This window comes from Hippocampus comes, unplaced genomic scaffold (assembly GCF_001891065.2).
Source record: "Hippocampus comes isolate QL1 unplaced genomic scaffold, H_comes_QL1_v1.1 scaffold159, whole genome shotgun sequence".
Lineage (NCBI taxonomy): Eukaryota > Metazoa > Chordata > Actinopteri > Syngnathiformes > Syngnathidae > Hippocampus > Hippocampus comes.
The window spans coordinates 1,006,774-1,034,582 of NW_017805742.1; the positions used below are offsets into that span (position 1 = coordinate 1,006,774).

At 42.5% G+C, this 27,809-nt stretch overlaps 3 protein-coding genes across 6 annotated transcripts; all 3 read left to right on the forward strand.

Annotated features, from left to right (window-relative positions):
- The first annotated feature begins 1,029 nt into the window (after positions 1–1,029).
- pex19 (peroxisomal biogenesis factor 19) lies at positions 1,030–5,076 on the forward strand. 4 transcript variants are annotated; one of them, XM_019883840.1, is made up of 8 exons: positions 1,030–1,151; positions 1,476–1,558; positions 1,648–1,825; positions 1,912–1,997; positions 2,221–2,394; positions 2,468–2,626; positions 2,704–2,748; positions 3,340–5,076. In XM_019883840.1, exons 1-8 carry the CDS (start codon positions 1,088–1,090, stop codon positions 3,418–3,420), a joined length of 870 nt encoding a protein of 289 aa, XP_019739399.1. In that variant the 5' UTR covers positions 1,030–1,087; the 3' UTR covers positions 3,421–5,076. The 4 variants fall into 4 exon arrangements, with proteins under 4 accessions (XP_019739399.1, XP_019739400.1, XP_019739401.1 ...); XM_019883841.1 differs by having other exon boundaries at positions 1,651–1,825; XM_019883842.1 differs by having other exon boundaries at positions 1,654–1,825.
- Positions 5,077–6,311: 1,235 nt separating this feature from the next.
- copa (COPI coat complex subunit alpha) lies at positions 6,312–17,669 on the forward strand. Its single transcript, XM_019883754.1, has 29 exons — positions 6,312–6,525; positions 6,850–6,963; positions 7,144–7,217; positions 7,321–7,401; positions 7,618–7,694; positions 7,783–7,892; positions 9,544–9,653; positions 10,544–10,643; positions 10,816–11,034; positions 11,259–11,409; positions 11,486–11,552; positions 11,695–11,770; positions 11,844–11,926; positions 12,110–12,335; positions 12,422–12,560; positions 12,661–12,823; positions 13,229–13,375; positions 13,460–13,649; positions 13,728–13,823; positions 14,559–14,647; positions 14,720–14,843; positions 14,922–15,011; positions 15,395–15,498; positions 15,652–15,798; positions 15,895–16,218; positions 16,331–16,441; positions 16,532–16,693; positions 17,138–17,332; positions 17,408–17,669. Exons 1-29 carry the CDS (start codon positions 6,486–6,488, stop codon positions 17,465–17,467), a joined length of 3,669 nt encoding a protein of 1,222 aa, XP_019739313.1. The 5' UTR covers positions 6,312–6,485; the 3' UTR covers positions 17,468–17,669.
- Positions 17,670–18,193: 524 nt separating this feature from the next.
- ncstn (nicastrin) lies at positions 18,194–25,028 on the forward strand. The gene is made up of 17 exons (XM_019883755.1): positions 18,194–18,309; positions 19,514–19,615; positions 19,690–19,813; positions 19,927–20,048; positions 20,360–20,505; positions 20,584–20,728; positions 20,800–20,912; positions 21,230–21,382; positions 21,464–21,568; positions 22,142–22,219; positions 22,295–22,464; positions 22,558–22,660; positions 22,751–22,849; positions 22,958–23,045; positions 23,566–23,729; positions 23,803–24,015; positions 24,290–25,028. Exons 1-17 carry the CDS (start codon positions 18,252–18,254, stop codon positions 24,410–24,412), a joined length of 2,106 nt encoding a protein of 701 aa, XP_019739314.1. The 5' UTR covers positions 18,194–18,251; the 3' UTR covers positions 24,413–25,028.
- The last annotated feature ends 2,781 nt before the right edge of the window (positions 25,029–27,809 follow it).

Consider the following 27,809-nt stretch of genomic DNA (forward strand, 5'->3'; position numbering starts at 1 on the left):
TGTTGTTTAATTTGTCAGTGGTTCTATTCTTCCTATCAACAACAACTAGATTCTTGCAAGAATATCTGAAAATACTCAAATATTAAGTATTTCTTTTCCAGCACAGGTGGGATGACTTATCTCTCTAAATGACGTCTGAATATATTTTGGTTTAGAATTATTTATTAATATTTATCATTTGTGTAAAGTTGTGTAAAGTTTACACAAATACAATCTCAGGAACAAAGCTTTAAAATGAATAGTCAGAAATTCAAAGTAATTAATATGACATACGCACCATTGTATGTCAGTGACCGTTTTGGTCATTTTGAGAGCTGGTGTGCCGTTAAATTAAATTGGAACATATTAATTATTTATTTTGAATTTGTGACTATTCATTTTTAAAGGTTTATTCCTGAAATTCTATTTACAGCAAAATGTATTATTTCATTTTAGTTCATGTGACTATTTTGTGTTGTATTGTATTCATGTTTATTTTCAATGTATTTTTATTGTATTTGGACTTTGTTTTTATTTTACTGCTTTATTGTTTTGTATTGATTTGATGATTTAATTTTATTTTATTTATTCCATGAGTGTGTGCGTGCGCGTGTGCGCGCGTGTTTGTGCGCGCGTGTGCGTGCGTACGTGTGCGTGCGTGTGTGTGTGTGTGTGTGTGCGTGTGTGTGTGTGTGTGTGTGTGTGTGTGTGTGTATGCGCGCACGCGCCTTTGTATGTCAGTGTACTGTATTTTTTTTTTATTTGGTTGTATTGTATCTTTTTTAAATATTCAATTTTATTTTATATCGATTGTATTTCGTTTTTATTTTTTTATTTTATTTTCATATATTTTATTTTTGTATTGTATTTCATGTTAGTTTTATTGTTTTTAATTACTTTTGTTTTAGTTGTTTTTAGTTTATGGTATTAGTTTTTTATTCTGTTGCAATGTATTTCCATTGTATTTTATCTTTTTTATTTTAGTTGAGTTTAATTTAGTTGCCCTCGACTTGTTTGTGGAAGGACCATTGCGGATACGTCATACCGAGCGACACTTGTGACTGTGTGACGTCGTTTTTGTGCGACAGGTCGTGGAGAAGAGTCCGTCATGGCGTCGGGACCTGCGGAGTTACAAAGCGGCGACGACGCTGAACTGGACGAATTACTGGACAGTAAGGTTATAATTAAAATGCCAACTGTTAAATTAAACACACACTGGCATTTTAGGGCTTAGTCCTTTTATTGTATGTGGGAAATGACGTTAGGTTCGTCGGATGCTGTTGTGGTTCTCGGTGAAGTTGCTGTCAAACTAAAGTGAAGCCCTCCCTTGTAGTAAATAACTTAATTAACGTTACAATTAAAATTGTAGCCGTGTGCTATGTAAGGGGTTTCCCAGGAAGGTATTGCCCAGCATGCTACTATATCACTGGTCTTTGTTACACCTTGTTTGTGTTTACAGGACAATGATATTAAGCTTTCAAGTGTTTGTTTTTTAGGTGCACTGGATGACTTTGACAAGCAGTCTGCGCCTCCTGAACCTGAAACACCTTCTTCCTCGTCCAGCAATGGACCAGAAATGGTTGGTGTCATAAGTTTGTGCTTTTTTTTTTTTTTTTTAGACAAAAGCACATAGAAAAATAAATGCATATATTTTTCTCGTACGCTTTCACACAGCAGCAGCAGCCGCCGCTGCTGGAGGACTGCAAGCTCTTTGAGACACTCTTCGAGGGTGACATGGCAGCACAGGCCCAGCAGGAGTGGAAGAAAGCCATGACGGAGCTGGCTCAGGAGGAGCCGGACCTGCTCGAGCATTTTCAGAAACTCTCTGAGGCTGCCTGCAAAGTTGGCAAGTTTTGGTGTTTTCTTTGATTCTTTTTGCCCGATTGTTGTTTTGGTCTCTTCCTGGTTAAACAATGTGTTTATCCTACGCAGGGACTGACACGGCTTCTCAGCAAGAATTTACCTCCTGCCTCAAAGATACCCTCCGTGGCCTCGCCAAGAATGCCGATAACTTGCAGGTAGACTTTTTACTTTATTTTACTTTTGACTGAACGTTATGATGCACTGTTCCCTGTTCTGTGTAATGTACAGAGAACCGTCACATTTAGCGGGAGGTAGGGACCAAACAAACAATGAATTGTGAATATTAACCTACATAGCAGAATGAGTTAATTGTCGAAGTGTGACAAGATATGAACTGGTTACACCGTACCCAAGTTACACCTGTTTGTGTTCCCGCAGTCTTCTGGCCTCGCCGGAGACGATCTCGTAAAGGCCCTGGAAGGCTTGGGATTGGACGAGGGCGGTGAAGGCGAGGGTGACGACGCCAACGTCCTTCCCATCATGCAATCCATAATGCAGAATCTTCTCTCCAAGGAGGTTCTCTACCCTTCCCTCAAGGAAATCACCACAAAGGTTTGTCAGCAGGTTCAACCCTGCGTGGCGGCGGCCATTCATACACTGCTATGACAAACCCGCTCGTCCTCAGTATCCGGAGTGGTTGGAGGCCAACAGGTCCAGCCTGAGCCCAGAAGACGTCCAACGCTACGAGCAGCAGGCCAAGGTCATGGGAGAAATCTGCCAGCGCTTTGAGAAAGAGGAAGACGGCGACAAGGTCTTTGAAGGCATCATGGACCTCATGCAGAAGGTAAGAGGACTCGCCTTGAAGAGATCCTCTGAGTTCTTCATAACATCTTCCTCATATCACCTTGTTTTACCACACAGCTGCAGGACCTTGGACAGCCACCAAAGGAGCTTGCAGGAGACGCTGTAAGTTGATGGTCACTGGGCATGTTGGTTACTTTCCGGGAAATCATATTTTTGACAATTCTTTATTTTTAACTCATCTGTTTGGAGAAAGTCATTCATTTTGGAAGAAATCTATTTTGAAAGTCATTTTGTTAGGGAAACAAGTTGGGTTTTTTTTTTTTGGTTTTTTTTAACCTAAAACCATTTTTCAAACTCCCTTTTTCTGGAAAAAAAACATTTTTCAGGGGGGAAGAATTCGTTGAAAGGTGACTTTTTAAGATATGTCATTTCTTTCTTTCTTTCTTTTTTTTTTTTTTTTTAGGAAAAAGTCATCTTTTTTTACAAAAAAAGTTTTGTTAAAAAAAGTATGTTTTTTTTTTTTTTTAAGGAAATTTTAAAGTTTTGGAAATGTCTGTTAATTTATCTATAAAAATATCTATTTTTCCCCCCAGAAATTCACTTTTATTGAGTGAAGTGTATTTTTTAAAGGATTTTTTTTTTTTTTTTTTTAATAAACTATGGTTGTTTTTAGGGGGAGGGAGTTAGGAAAAAGTATAGACTGCTTTTAGACTGAATCAATTGAGCAATACTGTGTTCTTCTCCACTCACCAGCCTCCAGGCTTCAACTTCGACATGGACTCCCTCAACCTCCCAGGGGGCGCTGGGTCGGCTGAACAATGCTCCATCATGTGAGGAGGCGGCGGCTTGACCTCAGCTGCGGAAAGGGCCACACCCACCAGGAGTTGGCCGGTGGCATTGTGATGTTCATGTCGCACACGCTCGGCCTCGGATTCCAAACATACAGTACAGAGAAATGTGGACGAGGTTACAAAATTCCAACACACGCTCGAACATTTGAACATCTCTGCATTAGTTTTTTTCATCCAGCTCCTTGATTTTAACTGTATTCCCTCCTCCGGAATGAAGATACCGCACCCTCTCTGGTGTGTCTTTAACCCTCCTATTATGTTGCAGGTCAAATTGACAATAATTATCGTAAAGTGCCATAGGGAAAAAAGAGTCCTTTTAAATATTGTTTATATATCATATTGAACCCCATTCCGAACCATTTTAGTCAATATTTCGTGAATTTCTTAGATCGCGTTTGATTGATCATTCATTCCTATGTTCATGTTGAAACCTTTTCATGAAGCACAAACATATTTGTTGTATGGGTTGATTATACATGAACCAGCCTTTCGGACCCAAAAATTACTTTTATTTTTCTAAAATTGTAATTATTGTAATTTTACGCCTACTGTTAAATGAAAGAAAAAATGTAAAAATGTATTAGTCAGTTTGACCTACAGCCTAATAGAAGAGTGAAACAAATAAATAAATAAAACGGGGACAAATATTAGGTACAGTTCAATTTTCCCAGTTGGATTTTACTTGCCGTGTCATCAGTTTGTGAAACTAACTGAAAGAAAAGGGGATTTACTGGTCAAAAAGAAAAAATGCTAATTTAGTGTTTTGGTGTCAGTTTGACCCACAGTGTAACGGAATTGAACTAACTCAAATGAAAAACTCAACTTTATATCAGGATAACACATTTAAAAACTGTAATCTAGATTTTTTTTTCTGGATAATTTGAGCCACTGTATAACAGACTAACCAAAAGCAAAAAGGCATGAAACTTCTGGTTTTTACAGCTCATTTTGACCTGCAGTATAACTGGAGGCTGAAACTCACTCAAAAGAAGAGGATCAAAAATGGTGCAATTTAGAAAACAAATTCAGATATTTACGGGGTCACTTTGACCGGCAATATGACAGGACAGTTAAAATGGGTTAGTTTGAACCCTCTACACAAACAGGAAATTTCACTGATGTGAGTGAGTGGTCTGTTCGTGTCTTATTATTATGTGTATAACAAACTTACCATTAAAAAAAAGATAATTGTTTCCTACAGTCATCCCGGTATTGATCTGAAGTGAGTGATTTGATGGTGATTATAGTTTGAGGTTTCCTTGCTGAAGTGCTTCCCCTTGAGGATTTGTGTGTTTCTATTGTGAAGATTGATGTTTGCGTGAGTGGGGAGGGCTTCCAAGCTCTCCCTTTAAAATGTGCATTAACAAAAGGTCGGAGCACTTTGTGTGTGAAACAAAGTTGTTTCACTGTTGGCAACTATGGAGACGGATCTAGAAAGCACAGGGCAAAGTGCTGCTGTATAATAAAGAGGCGGTGACCAATGCAAAGAGAAGTTTGTGTCAATTAAATTGCTTTCATCATGCCATCATTTCAGGGTCAAATGACGTAGCTCGCTAAGAGCTGATGCATGGGATTTTTTTTTTGCCCTCTTTTTGTAAATACGGTATATTTAATAAAAGAATGATATCAAGAAGGTGAACTTGGGTTATGTGTATTCGTCCTTTTTTAGAGATGGCTATTATGTCACTGAAATAGTGTAGCATTTTTTGCTACACAAATGTTTGCGGTCAATGTAGTGCACTGAATTTTGAAACAAAAAAGTCGACGTTTAGTGCCGCTACTACAATCACTTATAATTATATTAATTATTAAGTTTGACATACTTCGACCGATTATTGTAATACTGTATACTGTAATTTCAAATGATACAGTACTGAAAATACGGTAACGCCCCAGTATGTTGAAGATGACGGAGTCGCTGACTGATGCTCTCCAGCTTTATTCCCTGAATTGGTAACAGAATGCACATTCATGATTTCTCATCAAATTTTGGAAACGGATCAGTATCAACAGGCACCACTTAATTATTTATGTAAAGCGCTTTATTTACAACTGCAGCTGTTGTGAAAGCGCTGTATAGATAAAAGATGTATTGTACTGTACACTATTCATTCAAGAAACTGATCTGAAAATGAGTAAATCGCTGGACGAGTTTAAAAACAAATTTAAAAGATTAGTACAAACAAACTACAAAAATCAAAGTTAAGAAGATAAATTCGATATACTTATAAAATATAGTAATATAACGGTCTGTTCTTGTTTTGGATTTTGATCAACTCATTAAATGTATTCAAGAAATGCAGTATTTATAATGAATATGAGACAATTGATATAAAAAGAAGAATGAATAATTATATACATGTATATATGTAGGTGTGTGTATATGTACATGTGTGTGTGTGTGTATATATATATATATGTGTATGTATATACAAACAGAAGGGTGTATAAATAGATAAGTACAGTACACATAAGGGTAAAATTACTTGATGAGAGGTAGATCTCTTCCTTTTCTTTTGCATTGAAAAATGATCTATTTATATTATTACACAACAAGGGGTAGGACTAGATAAGTTGTATACTTCTTCCTACTCCTTTGAACATATAACGGTGATGATGTTTGTTTTATTTACTTTTTATTTTTATTCTTATTTTTCCTTTTGTAATTTTGTTTGCCTTTTGTCAATTGTTGTTGTATTTTATGTTCAATAAACAATTAACTAACAAAAAAAAAAGAGCTGCTATCGGCCACAACTCACGCCCAGGCATTCCACCCAAGCCGGATCTATGTGTTGTGTTTCTATGTTCGGACCGCCGTGGAGCTTTTTGCGTCATCTGCGCAATTTGGATAATCACAACTTTATTGTTCAAACCCGGAAGACAAAACAGGAGACGTGTCAGGAAAAAGAAGAGAGAACCATCTTAAATGGGCGATCGCCGTCAAGCATAGATTATCCGATATATTACAATTGCACGTTTTGCGTACAGATAAGGTGGTCGTTTACTATAAATTTATAGTTAAAGAACGACAAACCCTGGTTCTTGATCATGTTGAACAAATTTGAAACCAAGTCGGCCCGTGTTAAAGGTAAGCGTTGGGCAGTTGCACCTAGCTTTTAGAGGCTAATGTTAGCGAGCTATCCGGTAAATACTGTAAAGGTACTCTATTTTGTCTGTGGGTTTTATCAGTGCAGTCTTCTATGGATCTATGCAAGAATTAAAGATTTTTGAAGCGGTTTCAAGTCTGCGAATCTTCCTGTCGTGATGCCTAAAAGCTAATGATTCCCTTTTTAATATCACTACTACTTACCGTTGAAAATAATACGATATATATGCGTCTCCTTCCATGTTTAATTGGATATTCATGGGTGATTTTTTTTTTTTTTGAATACGTATTATTGTTACGTTTCAGGGCTAAGTTTCCACCCCAAGAGGCCGTGGGTTCTGGCCAGTTTGCACAACGGTGTCATCCAGCTGTGGGACTATCGCATGTGCACGCTCATTGACAAGTTTGACGAACATGACGGTAAAAAAATGCTAATATCAAATTGTCTAGATATACTGTATGTATAGATGGGTGAATGGATGTGTGATGGCAAAATAGTCAATTTCAAATGTCCGTGGAGACAATGATGGATGGATGGATGGATGGATATTTTTTGCACTCTGTTGACTTTGGATGCAATTTGTGTATGTTGTCACATAGGTCCCGTTCGAGGAATTGATTTCCACAAACAGCAGCCCCTGTTTGTGTCTGGAGGAGATGATTACAAAATCAAGGTAATATTTATTGTGGTCGCCATATTGGCTCTTCTTAAACCCAATGATATCAAATTAGATTTTTTTTTCCAAATCTTTTGCTGATGTATTTTTATTTGGCAAGGTGTGGAACTACAAGTTGAGACGCTGCCTCTTCACCTTACTCGGACACCTGGACTACATAAGGACTACCTTCTTCCACCATGTGAGTTGCTCTTCCATCGACAGAATTCTAAGAACTTTCCCAAACTTCTTGAAGGGGACATATGAAAAAAATACTTGATTTGTTGTATTGTAAAGAGTTGGCAACATGTTGGACTAGCCTGAAGCAGCCTGAAAACTCTTGGTGTCTCTCTAGTGTTTGTCACTGGAACATGGAAAATATTGCCACAACATACCCATTCATATGCTTCTTTTCTAGGAGTACCCTTGGATTCTGAGTGCCTCAGACGACCAAACCATTCGCATCTGGAACTGGCAGTCCAGGACTTGTGTCTGGTAAACTGAATAAAAGACCCAACATGGATAAATAGTGCTCAACTGCAAAATCGTAAAATTCCTCACTTTCTCATCTTCATTTCGACAGTGTGCTGACGGGCCACAACCACTATGTCATGTGCGCCCAGTTCCACCCCTCGGAGGACCTGGTTGTGTCAGCCAGCCTGGATCAGACTGTGCGAGTATGGGATATCTCCGGTGAGGGCTTTTAGGGGACAACACAGCACAGGAGGCTGGGTGAAGGTGGGGGTGGGGTCTCGGAAGTGAACACGCCATTGTTGGTACCATGTTTTTTCTGTTGAGGCGAAGGGAATCTACAAGCTAAACTACTACTACTTCCATTTCTCTTTCTACTTTCTTTTGGCAGTTGGCCAATACTTTTGGTACATTACTACCAACTTCTGCTCACTGGCAGTAATGTACCGAACATATCGGCCAACCTGCGAAAGAAAGTCAACACGATTAAGGGAATGGCGATATTAAGTGCTAGTATGAGCTCTGACTAAAAAGTACAAGTCGTGGGACCAGCCAAACTTAAAAAAATCGCAACATTCAGGACAGTACAATTGGTATATGGTTTTTGATATATATTGCAAAAAAATAAGATGAAAAATAAAATTTTAGCCACAAACGACAAATATTTGGGGGTTGGGAAAGTGTAAAGGAAATGCCACTTAAAATATTGAACAAACAGTTTGAAAATTCATCATGGTGTTCCATCAGAAAAACCTAGTACCGGTAATTCAACAGACGTGTTCACTTTCTATCAGATAAGAAAGAGGCTGAAACGGGATGTCGAGTTCACATCCCAAGTTGTCCTCTTGCTCTGCGATGTGTATCGGACAAACTGCGGGCTGAATGCACAAACGCCTCCTCCCACTAAAGATTTCTTTATCTGACTGTTAATCATGCTTGCTGAGTGAGGAAGTGTTTGCGTGCCTCTCTGCATGCTTCTTGATTTTTTTACATGTCTGCTTTTACCTTTCACAACTACCTAAACAATATCTCCTCTTCCCTCCTCACTCATGTCATCATCCCTCTGTGTGTGAGCTCAGCGGGCAATGTTTTTGCATTGGCGCCACCTTACTGTCCACTCACTTATACATTCATATTCACATGATTGAGTATTTCTTATACAGCCCCTCAATGGCAAATAATCAGCATCCGGGGACTACTCACCACTTCTCTGCAATTCCTCAGATCTGACATTTTAGGGGTTTTAGCATACGCCCCGCATGACACTTGCACCAAGTTAACACAAAGTAAAGTTTATATTCTTGTATTACGATTTGCTTTATGCTAACTAGTAACGTAAGTTGCATGTGACTCATCGAGCACGCATGAGCATTCAAGTAAAATAACATTGCACGTTCTTCACATCCGAAGCCCCATCAGAGCCCGTCTTTACAACGCCCATCACCCACACCCACACCCTCACTCCCTGTGTGCCCCCTTATCCGCTGCCCTCTCCGGAAACATCCACACTTGCACACAGGTTCCTCGTTCCATCCCATTTTCCGTTCATCTCTTCTCACTGCTGAACCAGACGCTCACCACATTGTTTGTTCAGGCGGGAAGCATCATCAACACAAGCTTCGCCGTGCAACCGAATCATTTAGTTTCCCCTCTCTAACCTAATCAGACGCTGCGTGCAGGAGAGCAAACGTTTGTGATGTTTCCATCCTGAGTGTGTGTGTCCGCTGGTCCAGCAGTTGTCCCGTCTTAGCTGCTGCTTCCTGTAGCCATTTGATTTGGTCTATCTGATTGTTTTGTTGACTATTTTCTTCCCCAATATGTTTGCTTCCCCGCGCCCTGCCGTCGCACCCGCGACTCTAAATGTTGGTTGCAGGTCTGAGGAAGAAGAACTTGTCGCCTGGCGCCGTGGAGACGGAGGTCCGCGGTATCTCCGGCGTTGACCTGTTTGGCGCCTCCGACGCAGTCGTCAAGCATGTGCTTGAGGTGAAATGGGCGCTGCTTTAAAAAAAAAAAAAATTGAGTGAGACGTGATGTCAATGTTTTCTTCAAAGTGTCTCAGGGTTTTTGAATCATCCCAAACTTAAAATGAACTTTTTTTTGCATACAAATACTCAGTTGACGATGATCCAATATACAAGATTATGAAAACAACCTACTAGTTTGAGCAGCGATGTTAGAATAAGCATACCACAAGAAGGCGTGCTTTTGAAAATTGTTGGTAGAGACGAATACAAACATTTTGACAAACGATAGCACAGCAGTCAGCTGTGTTTACTGCTTGTAGCAAAAGCTAATTTGCAACGCGCGTCCCTGGATGGGCGCCATACTTTCTGTTTGTCATTTGATTTAGATTTGGGGTCCAGAAGTGATTTTCATACAAGTACGTTACTCTACTATTCTTGAGTAACCGACACGCCTCCAGAATAATGTTTATAAATTCATTTCGATGCAACAAGATGACAGCAAAGCATTTAATAAAACTCCCCAGATCATGTTAACAATAATTCCTCTGCACCAATGTACCAGAAGATGACGCCAAAGCAATACAGTATTTGTATGAGACGTGCCTTGTGCAAAAAAAAAAACAAAACCTTAAAAAAATAAAATGTAAATAGGTGAAACCACAGGTGCAGGTTGTATATAGTTATATTGGCTTTCCTTAAACCCAAATGATCAGGATTGTTGTCAGGCTCCTGCAGAGCTTGCTGATCAACTAATCTTTTTGAATCATGCGGGTTATCGCCCATCGAGCTCTGGGGTTAGACACCTGCATGGTAATGAAAGCTGTACTTGAAATGGTACAACCTCTGAACTGATTGAAATGTTTTAGTGAATCACCACCAGCATGACTGATAGCTGTCTGCTTTGTCCAGGGTCATGACCGAGGCGTTAACTGGGCCACCTTCCATCCCAGCATGCCTCTCATTGTGTCGGGCGCTGACGACAGGCAGGTCAAGATCTGGAGGATGAACGGTAAGAATAGAATAGGCGAAATCTTAATTTCCATATTTGCAGGTAGAAAGCATTACAGGCATATCTCCGTTATGTAAAGTGCATCATTTAACTTCTGTTATGATTTGACACTGTAGGAATAACATAAAATGTTCTTTGCACGTGTCACCTCTCCATCTCCTTCCACCGACAGAGTCCAAGGCTTGGGAGCTCGACACGTGCCGTGGCCACTACAACAATGTCTCCTGCGCCGTATTCCACCCGCGCCAGGAGCTTATACTCTCCAACTCTGAAGACAAAAGCATACGGGTGTGGGACATGTCCAAGAGGACCGGCGTACAGACTTTCCGCCGGGACCACGACCGCTTCTGGGTGCTGGGCGCGCACCCCAACCTCAACCTATTTGCTGCGGGTACATCGTCGATCAGTTTATAGTAGTGTTGCACTGCAATGTTGTCGTTATTTGCACCACCGTTGTCGTGCCAAATTTTAATACTGCAGGAACATTCACATGATTAACGTAGGTTCGCTATGTTGCAACCCATCGACAAAGGATGGAGTGGAGTAGAATATGCAATCTTGTTTTTCCTAAATAAACATGCGTTGAATTGTATTTCTGTTCACGTTTCCCTCTAGGCCACGACAGCGGCATGATAGTGTTCAAGCTGGAGCGCGAGCGTCCGGCCTACGCCGTCCACGGCAACATGCTCTATTATGTCAAGGAGCGTTTCCTGCGCCAGCTGGACTTCAACAGCAGCAAGGACACCGCCGTCATGCAGCTGCGCAGGTGGCTGATTAGCGGCGGCTAGCTCCGTTGGTGTCTTAAAATTCCAAGCAAATGTGACACTATTTTCTTGTCGCAGTGGCTCCAAGTTTCCCGTGTTCAGCATGTCCTACAATCCCGCAGAGAACGCTGTGCTCCTGTGCACCGTGAGTATTTTTTAAAAAAACGCAGTGAAATAAGGAATATACTGTATTGCATATTTTAAGACAGTTATGTCAGTAAATGTGGAAAATTTGACCATTGACTTGGCAATGTTTTTATTTTTTTTTGTCTTCTCTCATCTTTCAGAGGGCGACCAACCTGGAGAACAGCACATATGACTTGTACTCAATTCCGAAAGAGAGCGACTCTCAGAACCCCGATGGTACGGAAATAGTGCAGTGAATGACTCTTGTCTCAAGTGATAATGATACAATGATAGTTCTGTTCCGTCTCAGCACCCGAAGGCAAGAGGTCCTCTGGCCTGACAGCAGTGTGGGTGGCGAGGAACAGATTTGCTGTCCTGGACCGCATGCACTCTGTAAGTACTAAGTAGTGGCGTGTCGATCAATAAACGACGGCAGCAAGTGAGGTAATGTGGATGTTAGCCTAATGTAAATCAGTGGGGCTAAGAGTCGGCCCATTTAATATTTGCCTTGCTTTGTGTTGCTCGACAGACGAATCTCGCCTAATTCTGTTCCCATCCACATCTTGTCTTCCGCAGCTGCTGATCAAGAACCTGAAAAACGAGATCGTAAAGAAAGTGCAAGTGCCAAACTGCGAAGAGGTCTTCTACGCCGGCACAGGCTCGCTGCTGCTGCGCGACGCCGACGGCGTGACGCTGTTCGACGTGCAGCAGAAGCGCTCGCTGGCTACTGTCAAGCTCGCCAAGGTCAAGTACGTGGTGTGGAGCGCCGACACCAGCCACGTTGCGCTCCTGGCCAAGCACGGTAAGAGCGGCCTGCCCGACCGACTGTCGTCATACGCGTGCGCGTGACAAGAGTCTCAATGTTTCCCCCGTCTGGTTGCTTTCCAGCTATTATGATTTGTAACCGCAAGCTGGACAGCCTTTGCAACATTCATGAGAACATCAAAGTGAAGAGCGGCGCCTGGGATGAGAGTGGCGTCTTCATTTACACCACGTCCAACCACATCAAATACGCCCTCATCTCAGGGTATGTGCACATCCACCGAGTTCAAGCGCTGCAGCTTAGCTCAAATTGGGCCTGATAATCAATGTCTGCAAGACGCTCTAACGCGTATCTCTCCATGTAGTGATCACGGCATCATCAGGACGCTGGACCTGCCCATCTACGTCACCCGCGTGCGAGGCAACAGCGTGTACTGCTTGGACAGGGAGTGCCGACCGCGCGTCCTCACCATCGACCCCACCGAGTACCGCTTCAAACTGGCCCTCATCAATCGCAAATACGACGAGGTGCGTTTCAACGAGCAAAGTCAGGACTTAAACCACTGTCATGCCAAAGCAGAGTTGTGGCAGCGTTGTTGAAGTGACAACTTTGATCAAGTTGAGCATTGTTGTTGCATTGTGCAGGTTAATGTTGAGCCAACAGCCAATGAGCTACTGGATACTGTGCCACTCTATACTAGTATGCGATCACCAGCATAGCCTCCACAGCCAAGAAAACCCCTTTTCAACATCAAGTGAAATATTTGGGGCTGAGGATAAATAATCAATTTTTTTACTTTTATTGGTAGAAAAACTGAACTCATTAAAATTTTGGAAACAGTTTCACATTCAATAACATGAATGAACAACGGTGTCTAAACGTTTGACTGCTCGGACACATGCTTAAATATTCATCAAATTTGACCCTTTCAGGTTCTTCACATGGTCCGTAACGCCAAGTTGGTGGGCCAGTCCATCATTGCTTACCTGCAGAAGAAGGGCTACCCTGAGGTGGCGCTGCACTTTGTCAAAGACGAGAAGACTCGCTTCAGCTTAGCTCTGGAGTGCGGGAACATCGAAGTAATTGCCGCAGTTCTAGTTTCTGTCCTCCTTTGCTAAAAGCTGTGAGGTCATCGCAGCCATGTCTCTTTTCTCTTTCTCAAGGTGGCGCTGGAGGCGGCCAAGGCACTGGATGAGCGCAGCTGCTGGGAGCGTCTGGGCGAGGCGGCGCTGCTGCAGGGCCACCACCAGGTAGTGGAGATGTGCTACCAGAGGACCAAGAACTTTGACAAGCTGACCTTCCTCTACCTCATCACCGGCAACCTGGCCAAGCTACGCAAGATGATGAAAATCGGTGAGGGAGGGAGAGCATTCCACTTGGTGTGATGATCTCCAACAGTCGCTAAATTTGTGTGTGTTCTTTGTTTGGTAGCTGAGATTAGGAAGGACATGAGTGGCCACTACCAGGCAGCGCTCTACTTGGGAGATGTCAGCGAGAGAGTCCGCATCCTGAAGAATTGTGGCCAGAGTGAGTTAATAGAGCAACTAAAGCCACATTTTGTCTAAATTATCAATAAATATTTTTTTAGATGGTGTGTAAAACACAACTGCTATGTTCATGTCAAAATAGTCAAGTAAGGCAAAAATCTCATTTGAAATGACATACATCCAAAAAAAAATCCACTAGTTAATGCCTAAAAATGACCGACACAATGAACAAAATTTATGACCATATTACCACTCCTAGTTTTCAACAGTTGCATTTCCACAAAAGGTTCCAATCAGGTACAATATGTAATGTTCAGTATTATTGAAAAATGTTAAATGGTTTGTGTTCAAGTGTTTAAAAATGCTCGGTGTATTTATTTTTTTTTAAGAATTTTAATGGTATTAAAAATGCTCAGTGTATTTATTTTTTTTTAAGAATTTTAATGGTATGCAGATAATTTTCTGCATACCATTGCCATAATATTGTTTCAGTATTATTGAAGTGCTATATGCAGATCTCAAAGTCAAATTTTCTGCATTTGTATAATTTTCCACTGTGTTTTAGTTTTAAGTTTTTGCCATAATATTGTTTCAGTATCATTGAAGTGCTATATGCAGATCTCAAAGTCAAATTTATGTATTGTGACATTAGTTCCAAATCAAGTATTTAGTAACATTTTTTATATTGCATGTTTTCCAAGCAGCTATAGCGTTATAAAAAATGTTTTTAATAACATTTTATATTCAAATCACTTTTTTTTGTCCCCCCGGGTAGAGTCTCTGGCTTACCTTACTGCTGCCACACACGGACTGGATGATGAAGCTGAGGCCCTCAAGGAGACGTTTGATCCAGAGAAGGAGACTGTATGTATTCAAATCTACTCCACCAGACTACCATTTTGGCATTAAGACCTCAATTGTTTCTGTCACTTGTAGTTACCCGAGGTGGATCCCAATGCCCAGCTCCTGCAGCCACCACCACCCATCAACCCCCTGGACACCAACTGGCCCCTGCTCACTGTCTCCAAGGGCTTCTTTGAGGGAGCCATCGCAGCTAAGGGTAAAGAGGAACATAAAATGTGACTAAAGTTGAAGTCATTCAGCAGCTTGATTGATGTCGGGATGTTTTGTTTTGTAGGGAAAGCAGGTCAGATGGCCGCCGACCTGGACATGGACGCCTCTGGAGCGGAGGGCTGGGGAGATGATGCCGAGCTTCAGCTTGATGAGGGTAAGCATAGTAGAATGAAGTATTATTACACTGGCGGTAATTTAACCTTTAAAAAAAAATACCCTAGAGGGAAAAGAAAATATCAGTTTGACATAAAGATGCACGCAGAAACAAATATTCCCTGGCTCACACTTTTTTCATGCTCCTCTCACCTCAGGCCATAGGTCATTTTGCATCGGGGGCAGTCTTTCCCAACCTTTTATTGCACCAAGACACATATGTTGAATAAAAACAAACAAATGTCTAAGAAAGTATAGATATTGAAATGATCATCTCATTTCAGTTTATTTACGCTGTGTGAAAAAAAAGTCTTAAAATTTAACTTGCCACGAGCTATCGGAACGCTCTTATTGTAGAGCCAGCTAATTAACGTGTTCCCTCAGATGGCTTCATGGATGCTCAGGATGGCTTCGGCGATGAAGGCGGTGCCAAAGAGGATGGAGGAGGCTGGGAAGTGGAGGAGGACCTGGACCTTCCACCAGAGCTGGTAGGAGAACCTTGATAGATATGGAAATGCCCCGTGGGCCGTATTAAGAAAGGGAGCAAGCAATGTGTGCACCGTGTGGCATCCTTTGTCCATCCCTGGTGTATATTAAATAAAAAAGAAAAAGAGCCTCGCTAAGTACATCTACATCATCAGGACTTGCCAGCCGGTGCAGGCGGATCGGCGGAGGACGGCTTCTTTGTGCCGCCCACCAAGGGAATGAGTCCTACACAGATGTGGTGCAACAACTCGCAGCTGCCGGTGGACCACATCCTCGCGGGCTCTTTTGAAACCGCCATGAGGGTAAGTTGCCTTCTTCCTGACATCGATCATGGAAATGTAACCATTAGTGTACCAGAGAAGAAGTGTTATTGAAAACATTGCTACTTTTCTCCACAGCTGCTCCACGACCAAGTTGGAGTCGTCAACTTTGGCCCGTACAAGTCGCTCTTCATGCAGACTCTGTCCAGGGGCCGCACCTGCTACCTGGCGCTGCCTTCTCTTCCCTGCCTGCGGGGCAATCCCCAGAGGAACTGGAAGGACTGCGGTGCCAAGCAGGGGCTGCCGGCCGTGGGCCTCCGCCTGGCCGACCTCATCGCCCGTCTGCAGCAGTGCTACCAACTGACCACCTCCGGGCGCTTCGAGGAGGCCGTGGAACGCTTTCGGGCCATCCTGCTGTCGGTGCCGCTACTGGTTGTCGACAACAAGCAGGAGATTGCTGAGGTAAGCCAGCAACGAGGTCATGTGTCGGTGTCGGATATTTTCAACAAAGCGAACGCTGAACATTTAATGTACTTATTGATGTGTTAATTCATCATTTTTACCACTGTTGTAGGCTCAGCAGTTGATCACCATTTGCAAGGAGTACATAGTGGGCCTGACTATGGAGACGGAGCGTAAGAAGCTGCCCAAAGACACACTGGACCAGCAGAAGAGACTCTGCGAGGTCAGGCTTGACTCATTATTGTATCATTTTTGTGTGTTTGTTTCCCCGGGCGACCCAGTTTCCTGACGCCGTGTTTGTTTTCCCGTACAGATGGCCGCCTACTTCACCCACTGCAACCTCCAGCCCGTCCACATGGTGCTGGTGTTGCGCACCGCTCTTAACCTCTTCTTCAAGCTGCGCAACTTCAAGACGGCCACCGGTTTTGCCCGCCGCCTGCTCGAGCTCGGCCCCAAGCCCGACGTCGCGCAGCAGGTCAGCCGTCACAATTTTAACCTTTGCATCGTGTGTTGTTCTGCACCAAAATTATTTTTATTTCGGTTCTTTTCAGTATATTTTGTTATCATTTCCTCTTACTTTTTGACACTCTACTCCTTCCAAATTTCATGGCCTATGCATATCATCCAAACATCAAAATATTTACCTCATATAGAGCGAAATACCCATTTTACCCCGGGAGTCGATATTTTCCACACAAGGGGAACACCATTCAAGTGAATGAGACATTAAAAGTTCCTCATCTTTCCCATTCCAACTACATTTCTTGGCCTATTTTAAACCATTCCAACTTCAAATTGTTAATTCCACCACATTTCAGTTCAACGTCAACTTTTCCACACTTGTGTGCAATGACTGCAGAATGGCATTCTTCAGTTTCACTTTATCGTGTTCGAATTTTCATTTTCCTGACCAACTCAGACACGCAAGATTATGGCGGCGTGCGAAAAGAACCTAACAGACGCCCACCAGCTGAACTACGACCCACACAATCCTTTTGACCTGTGTGCTGCCTCCTTTGTCCCGCTGTACCGTGGACGTCCCGTGGAGAAGTGCCCGTTGTCTGGGGCATGCTACTGCCCCTCATACAAGGGCCAGGTGTGCAGGGTGACTCAGGTAAGTTGAAATAAAAGCAGACAATACGATTTGATGGCACTGAACATCACGCTAATGTTTACTTTCACGTTTTAGGTCACTGAGATTGGCAAGGATGTGATCGGTCTGCGTGTGAGTCCACTCCAGTTCCGTTAAGACAAAAGAAAACGTCATCAAATAAAAAAAAATATATAAAAATGAATGACAAATATGTATGCTAGCATTTCCATATATTTCTCAATCAATTATCCTTCAAGAAAGCTATTTTGTTTTGCACCTTTGTCATCTCTTTTGCAGTGGCTGAAATCATTCTGTCAAAATAAAAAATCTGAACTGTGTAACAAGGGGTAGAGAAAAAGAAATAAAACACCTGTCAAGAATGCGACAAATGCATTTTATCTCTATATATGTTTGTCATATGTTTTGGTGTTGGTTTAAAATGTGAATAAATCACACACAAAAATGGAGAAAAGAGACATTCTCATTTTTTATATATGTATATATCATTTATAACAATTTCCATGTGTCTTAAAATATCTAAAGTGCTTTTGTCAAAACACCAAGCTCAGGAATGATCGGCATTTTTTCCCCTGCGTACTTCTTGCCATGGCGGAACTGGCTCGTTGTCTGCGTGACTCAGTTTCATGCAACAAGCAAGGTATTTTTTTTGCGGAACACGCGAATAAAAATGATAATCGTTAGCAAGGCCACGCCCCTTAAAGCACATATCCAAACAGTACTACTGTATGTAGTTGTTTTTTAGGTAATGCAGTGGTCTATTCTGTACTGTATTCCAAACACTACAAAAAGGGTGGCGTTTTTTGCGGCGCAGGAAGGGATTAAAGAAGTTTCAGGGGCCAGGCCGGAAGTCAAACACCAGAACCCGGACGTTTTGTTGTCACAACTTCCTGTTGTGTTGGTCTTCTTTCAAACCAGGAAGATGGATTTGGTGTCTAAGAAATGGATTTTTAACGTTCTGCTTTCTATGTGTTTCATCGGTAAGTTGACGTCGGGCTACTTTCATTTGGCGAACTTGAATGTTTTTCTACGCCTGGGCTGCGTGAACGAAAAAAAAAAACGGTTCGCTGGTTCCGACTTCTTTTGTGACTTGGCTAGCTTTAGGCTAGGCTAGTAGCGACTTCTCCATAAAATTAGCTTTAGTCTAACATGCCAGCTTATTCGTACAAGGGTGGTTGGTGCTCCGGTTAGCGTCTCGTGATTTTTAGGTGGCACAACATTTTAGTGCTTGCGTGTATGTTAAAAGTATGAATTAGTACCCCCACAATGGGCGGCTGGTTTTGAGCGTGACTACTCGTGATTTTTCAATCGCCTGGAGCGCAACTGCAGCCTGAAATGATATCCCATGTACGATTTTTGTAAATTATACCGACTTGACCATCAACGAACACACACATGTTGTGAAGTTTGCGTTAAATCTCATTTAACCAAGTCCGGACTCTCTGATTACTTCGGCGTGGGGATAACCCGAGAAAAAAAAACGTTTTTTTCTGATATTAATGTAGGGCGAGGTCAGTGGATCTCAAACTATTTTCAATAAGTATGACCTCAAAATATACTTGGCTGTCCAAGTACCATCATAATGACCGTCATTTAAATTCACGAGTGAAAGAGGGTTAATTATTCATCAAAGAAGACTACGGTTCTATTCATAATTAACTGTACAGAATTTTGAATATTACAGTATTTTAAGCCACTGTAACATGTATTTTGATTTTAAAAAATGAAAAAAAAAACGCCCCCCCTAAGGCCACCATTGTCAAGTAGCATATTGATGTAATATCGCTAATTAGAGCGTATTGTAATGTAAAGTGGTTGGTCATGGACAGACACAGCCACCTGTGTTTTCTAAAATGCGCATTGAACAAATTATTTTTTAAAAACATATGTAATAAGCACATATTCACTCATGAGTTGCCAATGGCTCCAACTCAGTTAGTCACCCAACATGCAGCCTGACGAACAGATTAGCCTGTTAAAAGACTACACCAACGCTACATTGTTATTCACTGATGACCATGTCACTCACTTGACCAAATTAATTGATGTCCGAGTAACTCCTTGGGATTTTTGGAAGGGAATCTCTGTTATTTGATGCAAAACTCACTTATTCATAAAGCCATACCTAATATAAGAATATTGCAATTAAGATATTGTGCTTCAATTACAATGTTCTTGTTGTAGGTGCTGCCTGTACTTCAGTGGAAAAGAAAATCTACGTGCACCTCAATAACACCGTCCCGTGCGTGCGACTGCTCAACGCCACGCATCAGATTGGCTGTCAATGTGAGTAAAGCCGCTGTATACATTGACAAGCGTGTACTACTGGCGTGTTAATACTTGAATTCGTCCTCCACCAGCCTCCTTGTCCGGAGACGTGGGGGTGCTCCATGTGCTTGAGTCAGAGGAAAACTTGGACTTTGTGCTGCGTACGGGTCTCCATCCTCCCTATATGGTTATCCTGGAACACCGGCTCTTCACCAGGTACTTCTTTATTTTTTATATATAATATTTTATTTTTTGTACACAATTTTACACAATTAACCATTGACTCTTCCAAAATGTGTTCCATTCAATGTTCTCTCTGTGCCCATAAGGTCCATCATGATGAAGCTGAACAACGGCTCCAGCAGGGTGGCGGGCGTCGCTGTCGTGGCACCAGACGCCAACCCAGCGGAGGGCTTCTCTCCGCACAACACATGTCCCAATGAAAACACAGGTGTCTATTCTTTACTTTCTTTTTTATGTGACTCTTTTTATCCTTGTCATTTGGTTGCTAATAGAGTGCTGTCTAGTAAAAACACATTTCCAATTTGTAACATTTTATCCAAAATCTTTTCCTTATCCGAAACAGAAAAGAATACATTCGTTGAAAAGAAATAGTCAGTGTTCAATGAAGAAGACATATCTGCAGATTTTGTTTTTTTACCCAATTTTTTGTGGGTAATCCAATGAAAACATTCAAGATTAAAAAAAAAAAGAAAAAACACAGTTGTACACGCAGCATGTAACGAATGTCACCCCTGTCAGGTGTGTATTCCGAGACCTACGACCCGGCCTTGGCTCACTGCAGCACGACGGTGTGGAATCCTCTGGGCAACGGCTTGTCCTACGAGGAATTTGACTTCCCCATCTTCTCCCTGAAGGATGACAACAAGACGCGCTTCATCCGGCAGGTAGGTGGCGCAACGTTCATTCCGTCGGTCGAGCAAGAACAATGCAAGTTTGACATTTGTTATCTTCGTCTCTGGCAGTGCTACTTTGATCATAACCGCATGGTGAACGGCAGCTCCCCCCAGTACCCACTATGTGCCATGCAGCTTTTCTCACACATGTCAGCCGTCACCAACACGGCCACCTGCATGAGGAGGAATGACCTCAACCTCGGCATCACGCCGGGTAATTTGGTTCAAGTTAACTTGTGGTTTAGAATTGTAGATAAAGTGTCCTGAAACACTTTCTCCGTGTAGAGTACGTTTGTGACCCACTGGGCGACTTCAATGTTTGGGCCACTACCAGGCCACTCAACAACACAGCCAAAGGGCACAAGATGTCGGAGAGCGTTGTCATCGCAGCAACTCGGGTGAGTAACTTGCCGCATTTTCATGACCATAGGGTGCACCGTATAAAAAGGTGCAGTCTCAGTTACGGGTGCTATTTCTGTATATCTCACATACACAAAGTGCACTGTATTATTGGACGTGGGCATGGTACAACACAGACAAAGCTTAAAAAATATGGAGGCATGCATGCATGCTAGCGTATGTTTTTAAAAAGGGCAACAGCAGCAAAACATCTGTTGTACTTTATTGAGGTATTTAACAATCTCCGCTATTTTGAGAATTAAAATGGGAAAAAATGATGGCAGTTATGATGCCGTTGCACCTTTCCCCTGCACAGCTGGACAGCCGATCGTTCTTCTTCAACATTGCCCCCGGAGCGCAGAGCGCCGCCTCGGGCTTTGTCACCTTGCTGGCGGCTGCCCACGCCTTGCGCAACATCACCCAGGAGGCGCCACCCAACCGCACCATCCTCTATGCCTTCTTCCAGGGGGTCCGTCTGTTGTTGTTAACCTTCTTGTTTTGTTTTGTTTTATATTTAAAATCAACAAACCCAATTTTTATTGACCCGCAGGAAACATTTGACTACATCGGCAGTTCCAGAATGGTGTACGACATGGAGAACGGGCAGTTTTTGGTGGACTTGGACAACATTCACTCTGTGCTGGAGGTCGGACAGGTGTGTTTGAACAAGTAGTTGGGCGATAAAATGAATGCAAAAGCAACAGGTGGTGCTATTAGCCCCAAACGTAGGGCCATCCATACCCAAACTCATTTTCGTTGTGGGCCACATTGTAGTTATGGTTCTCCTCAGAGGGCCTTGATGGACCAAAATAAATGTATGATCACCTCATATTACATATACACAACACACTCGTGAATAAAGTCATTTTGAAATCGGAGGCTAGCAAAAACCGTTCAATTATGACTGCATTTCTTTTAAATGGGGGATTCGTAACAAAAAAATGCTTGCAATATCTCAATGATTCTATAAGTGCAGACAATTTGCAATTTTGATACTTTAGCAAGAAACATGAAGTCAATGCACATAATTTGCTTTTGCGGGCCACGTAAAATTGAGTTTGACACCTGTGTCTTAAAAAGTAACATCACCGTAACATGCCAATCTGCCATGTGCCGAACATCAAATGACCAAACCCTGAAAACGTGAAACTTAGTTGCTGTGTACGCCAGCATAATGAGCAAGACATCAGGGTGATTGTTTGAAGTAATTTGAATGTGTTGCGACTAGGTGGGCATGCGTGCCAACTCACGACTGTGGCTCCACTCTGATCCCGTCTCAAGGAGAAACGGCAGCATTGATGAGGAGGTTTGTCACTTTCCCTTCCTGGCTCGATACATCCCGTAAGACCTCCTCTAGTATCCTTTTTACTTTACGTGACAGGTGAAGACACTGGTGGAGAACATCCGGTCGGCCGTGATGACTTTAAACGTCTCGGCGAGCGAGCCGAACGTGTCACAGCCACTGCCGCCCTCGTCCTTCCAACGTTTCCTGCGATCGCGGCCCATCCCCGGCGTGGTGATCGCGGACCACGAGTCGTCTTTCAGTAACAGGTGAAAAAGTGGTTTGGGACATCTTGTGTGAACTTAAAGGAAACATTATGCAAGTCAACCTCCCATAAAATATACTGTATGTTTCCTTTGCAGGTTCTATGAGAGCATGTATGATAACGCAGAATACATGCGCGTCTCATACCCACAGAACATGACCCAAGAGGAGCAGCTGCAGTTTGTCACAGACACGGCCAAGGTCTACTTCGGCGCGGTCCAAAAAAAAAAAAAAAAAATGCTCCATTTGCCACAATGTGCTCGTAGTAAAGGTTGCGTGTGTGTCGTTTAGGCTCTGACCGAGGTGGCCACCGTGCTCGCTCGAGCTTTGTACAAGCAGGCTGGAGGAGACCAATCACAGCTCAGCGGCATCAACGCTGACCCCCAAATAGTAATGAGTGTTTCCTTCAGTTGTACTTTCTCAGGTGCAAATCAGTTGACGTGTATGTAAACGTTTTAGTTTTTGTTTTGCAACGTGTGTTTGTTTCCTCTCCCTCAGGTGACTCAGATGCTTTACTCATTCTTGATTCAGTCAAATAACAGCTGGCTGCAGCAGATAGTACCCAGTGACCTTGCCGGCCACCTGAGTGAGTTGTTCAGGAAAAATGGCCTCCTTCTTTTCATGCATTGAGTTCATGAGACTTGTCCGTGCGTCATCTGGTCATCCAATTTTTACTTTTTCGGGGCAGTTTTGTAGGGGATGCGCTTCTCAAGTAGATCCCGCACACAGCAACTAATTGATCCACTATATAAGGAAATAAAATATTATTTTAGACTATTAGAGTGGAAAAAGCACTTGCGTCCATTAAGGCCTCTTCGCCTTAATGGATGAATACAATTCAGTGCCTTACCTTTTAAAAAATACAAAAAAAACCCCACAATCTTCTACCTGTAGATGAACATTATCATAATGCATTTGTCCAAATAAAGGTCTGTCTAATAAATACTTTATCCTTAATTAAAAAAAAAAAAAAGCACACCAGTCACTCTGTTGTTGAGCATATAAAGTCACTATTGAAGCAAATATCGTCGTCAACAGTTGAAGGATACGGGATGGGATGTATGTTGGCGGTTCATTTGAAATGGAGTCTGCGTCGTGTGCTCCAGAGAACACGGCCACAAACTTCTACGTGGGGGTGATGCTGCAGTCGAGCGAGCCCACACACCTGGTGCAGCACCTGCTGGCCAACCTGACTGGCAACGTGGTCAACGTCACCCAGCAAGACTGCCAGAACCAGCGGATGGAAGAGAGCGATACCGTGAGCAAACACGTGAGTGGTCATCATCGAGATTGACAGCGCTCTCCTGTCAAGAGCGTTAACGAGCATTGCTCCTTTTTATCAGACGTACACATACACGTGGGTTCAAGGTGCGGTGCCGCCCAACGCCACCGAGAGGGAGGGCTACTGCGTCCGCTCCACCGTGCACCTCTCTAAGGCCGTGTCACCCGCCTTTGACCTACGAGAGTTCACCTCCACGGACTACTCCACCTGGACAGAGTCCCGCTGGAAGACAATCAAGGGCCGTATCTTTCTGGTGGCCAGTCACGAGCTGGAGGTAGGAACCTACTTTACACCTCTCGTATTTGCATTATTATTTGATGCTCTCAAATGCAACGATATTCAGTCTTCTATAACACTCCAATGTACAGTATAGAAATCAAATATAATTTTGTAAAACGCTGATGCTGCTTACGGTATTTAATATACTGCACAACTCTAAAAGAACCGAAAACTGTCTCCCTTTCCTGTTCAGCTGCTTGGTTATGCAGAGTGGAATATCTTGTAGCATTTTTTTCCCCCCAGCTTTAACTCCTGTTTCCACTGACTAGATGGTGACTCTGGGTGTGGGTGTGGGCGTGCTGCTCACCTCCCTGCTGCTCACCTATGTGATCAGCTCCAAAGCAGACATCCTATTCAGCTCGCAGAGGGAGCCCACCAATGCCACCTACTGACCACAAGTACCACAACTACAACTAGTACTACTACTACTACATTTACCTGGCTGCAGACCCGGACCATGTTGATTCAATCCAAATCACACAAGCAGGTAAAACGCCCCTCTTGAAGGTTGTTTTAGACCTCAAAATGGCGGCAGAGTGTCCCAAAAACGTCTGGTCAGGTACCAGCAGCAAGCCTCGAAAAGGATGTTCATAGTTCTTTTAAATTAATGTTCCTGCTTTTTATTTTGGTTTGTACGAGCAATGACAAGTATGTGTTGGCGTCGATAGTTGACTGTGTGTACATGAGCAATGATAAATGAGTGAGTGTGCGTGAACGCGATTGTCGTGTGCAATAGTGTAATCTTTGTTGTAAATAATTGTAATTATCGCCACTGATAAACCACTTTTCTCTCGAGTCACGTTGAACAAGAAGGTGGCATTGTAGATGTAAAGCTGGCACGTGTCCTAGAACAACGATGTGTTTCGCACTGCTTACTTCCATTTAGGTTGGACATTTTTTGTTCTTTGGTTGTAGAGTCATAATTTCACAATTGTTGACGTCAGCGGCAGGAACCTTTAACCTGCTGTGATACCTTGGTGACAAAATAAATGCTGCTTTTACACTTTGTACTTTCTTCAATGCATAAATTACACAAACTAAAGTAATGAAGTATTTACTACTATTATGGGGCATATTTAATGTTTTCAACACACTCCATGTATTATATTTAATCTTCTCAAATCGAACGTACATAATGTTCTGTACTACGTTACCATATTTATTGTTCTATATCGCTAACCTTAATGTTGTGTGCAACTGTAATCGAGCATACTACATATTCCAAGCTCTAAGGTGCTTGGAATATGTCTAATTGTAAAAATTTGTTTATCTTCAAAATTGCTTTTGAATAGTTTTTTTAATGTACATTAATAATGGCAATGTGTTTTTCATTCATTTTTAATTTGATGGTAAATGTAATGTAAAATATTTTCAGACAACTATTTCTTATGTCTATGAATTTGTAATTTTAATAAATTTTGAATTTCTGGGAATTTCTCCATTGTGAGACAAAGGTTATCTTATCTTACAATTAGTAAATCGACCTATAGCATGTACGTTTGTTTATTTTGTATTTAATGTTTTTATTTAATTTACGTGAACATTAGCAACAACGTTTGACAGCTGTTCGACAGTCTGGGGTCTCCATTGTCGTATTTTACTGAAAAACGTTTCTAAATGAAAACGTTTTTCCATATTACTACCAAAAAAAATAATAATAATTTTAGCTGAATTTACCATATACTATGGAGTTAAATGAAATGCAACTTGCTATGATTACTGTATATTAAATAAAAAATGAAATTGACGAAAATTAAGGCAGCTCAACTGTATCGTAATATAATTCACAATGATATATGTACAAGTACGGTACTTGCAATTATTCGCGGATTTTTGCTATTTGGGACCTGACCCGTCCCGAGAATCCGCAAATAACTGGGGCTCGCCCATTTGTGTACATCTTTTTTGCAGCTGCAGCAGGATTAGTTAACGTCTAAATTTTATGGTAATTATGACTTAACAAAAATGATTTAATAATTACCCCAAATAAACTTGATGTTAGTGTTTTTAGTGATTTTTTTTTAACACTCAGTTGCTATTTAAACACGGTGCATAGGCCCGCCTCTTCCGCTTTACCTCCCAGTGGGCAAGCAGCAAGGATGGGCGGGGCAAAGAGACTGAGGCGGAGGGCGGGGCTTCCACGGCCGAGCGGAAAGAAAGTGGAAAGTGAGACAAATAGCTGCATGGACTCTCTGCTATAAGTAAGTAATCATTTTACATTTCAAACGTCTTCGAATCCGAATGGCGGGGTCACGAGTACCCGGAACGAGCGATGGTGTTGTTGGGTTGATGGAAAAGCTTTCCGAGAGAAGAGAAGGAGAAAAAGGGGCCAGGTTAGCTTCGTGGTGGATGGGCTCACCAAACAATGGTGGAGAGGACTAGATGGTCGCCTCCTCTCTTTTCTTCTTTTTCTCCCCCACTTGTTCAAACCGGAGCCAAGCAACATTAGGAGGCTGCTTGTTATCCTCCCACGCGTATGGCCACGTAAGCTTCCACTTTTTAGCCGGGAATGAAGCGACAAAAACGGGGGAGGGGGGGGCGATGAAGTCAAAATTGGGCCGACGCTGGAGCACAGGTTGGCCGTAGAAGTCATTCATTTAGCGGGTACGAGAGCAAGCAGTTCGGGGTGTGCAACTGTGCAGTCCATTGTTCTATCACCACTGAAGACTGGGAGTACTTTCCCCCCCCTCCCTACCTTCTTATCTGCTCTGCGCATCTTTGCAAACATTTTGCTACCAAAATGCCCGGAGAAAGCCGCCGACCGTTCAAATGTTGGCCTACCAACATGTATGTGTTTGGCGAAGAACTGTGAAGTGACTCCAGTGATTCCTCAATTCAGAACTCCATATTACACATTATATGACTTTTACACTCACTATAAAGAGTGTTTGAGCTGCATTTTCTTTGAGGGAAAAAAAAGGCCTCATGGAAAATATTTAATTTTTATTTAGAACGTGGGTCCAAACTCCGGTCCTCGAGGGCCCCTTTTTTGCATGTTTGTTTGCCTCCTCCAGCATACCTGATTCAAATGATCATCAGGATCGTTATCAGGCTCCTGCAGAGCTTGTTGATGAGGTGATCACTTGAATCGGGTATGTTGGAGAAGGGATACCACGCGTATGGCCACGTAAGCTTCCACTTTTTAGCCGGGAATGAAGCGACAAAAACGGGGGAGGGGGGGGCGATGAAGTCAAAATTGGGCCGACGCTGGAGGACAGTTTGGCCGTGGCCGGAGCCAAGCAACATTAGGCGGCTGCTTGTTATCCTCCCCCGCGTATGGCCACGTAAGCTTCCACTTTTTAGCCAAGAATGAAGCGACAAAAACGGGGGAGGGGGGGGGACGATGAAGTCAAAATTGGGCCGACGCTGGAGGACAGTTTGGCCGTGGAAGTCATTCATTTAGCGGGTACGAGAGCAAGCAGTTCGGGGTGTGCAACTGTGCAGTCCATTGTTCTATCACCACTGAAGACTGGGAGTACTTTCCCCCCCCTCCCTACCTTCTTATCTGCTCTGCGCATCTTTGCAAACATTTTGCTACCAAAATGCCCGGAGAAAGCGCAACATCTTGCATGTTTTAATGTGGTATGGTATGTTATGGCTTTTAGGTTTTAACATGGTCTGTTTAATATGTACAGCATACAGTGTGAGTGTGACTTTGGCCTACTTCAGTTTTACTGTAATATTTTAAACAATTTTTACTACTTTTTTTTTACTTATTACGTTTGGACTTTTAAAAAAAAATTGGGACAGTTTTGCTTAAGTTTTATCGGATGTTTTACACTTTTGCTT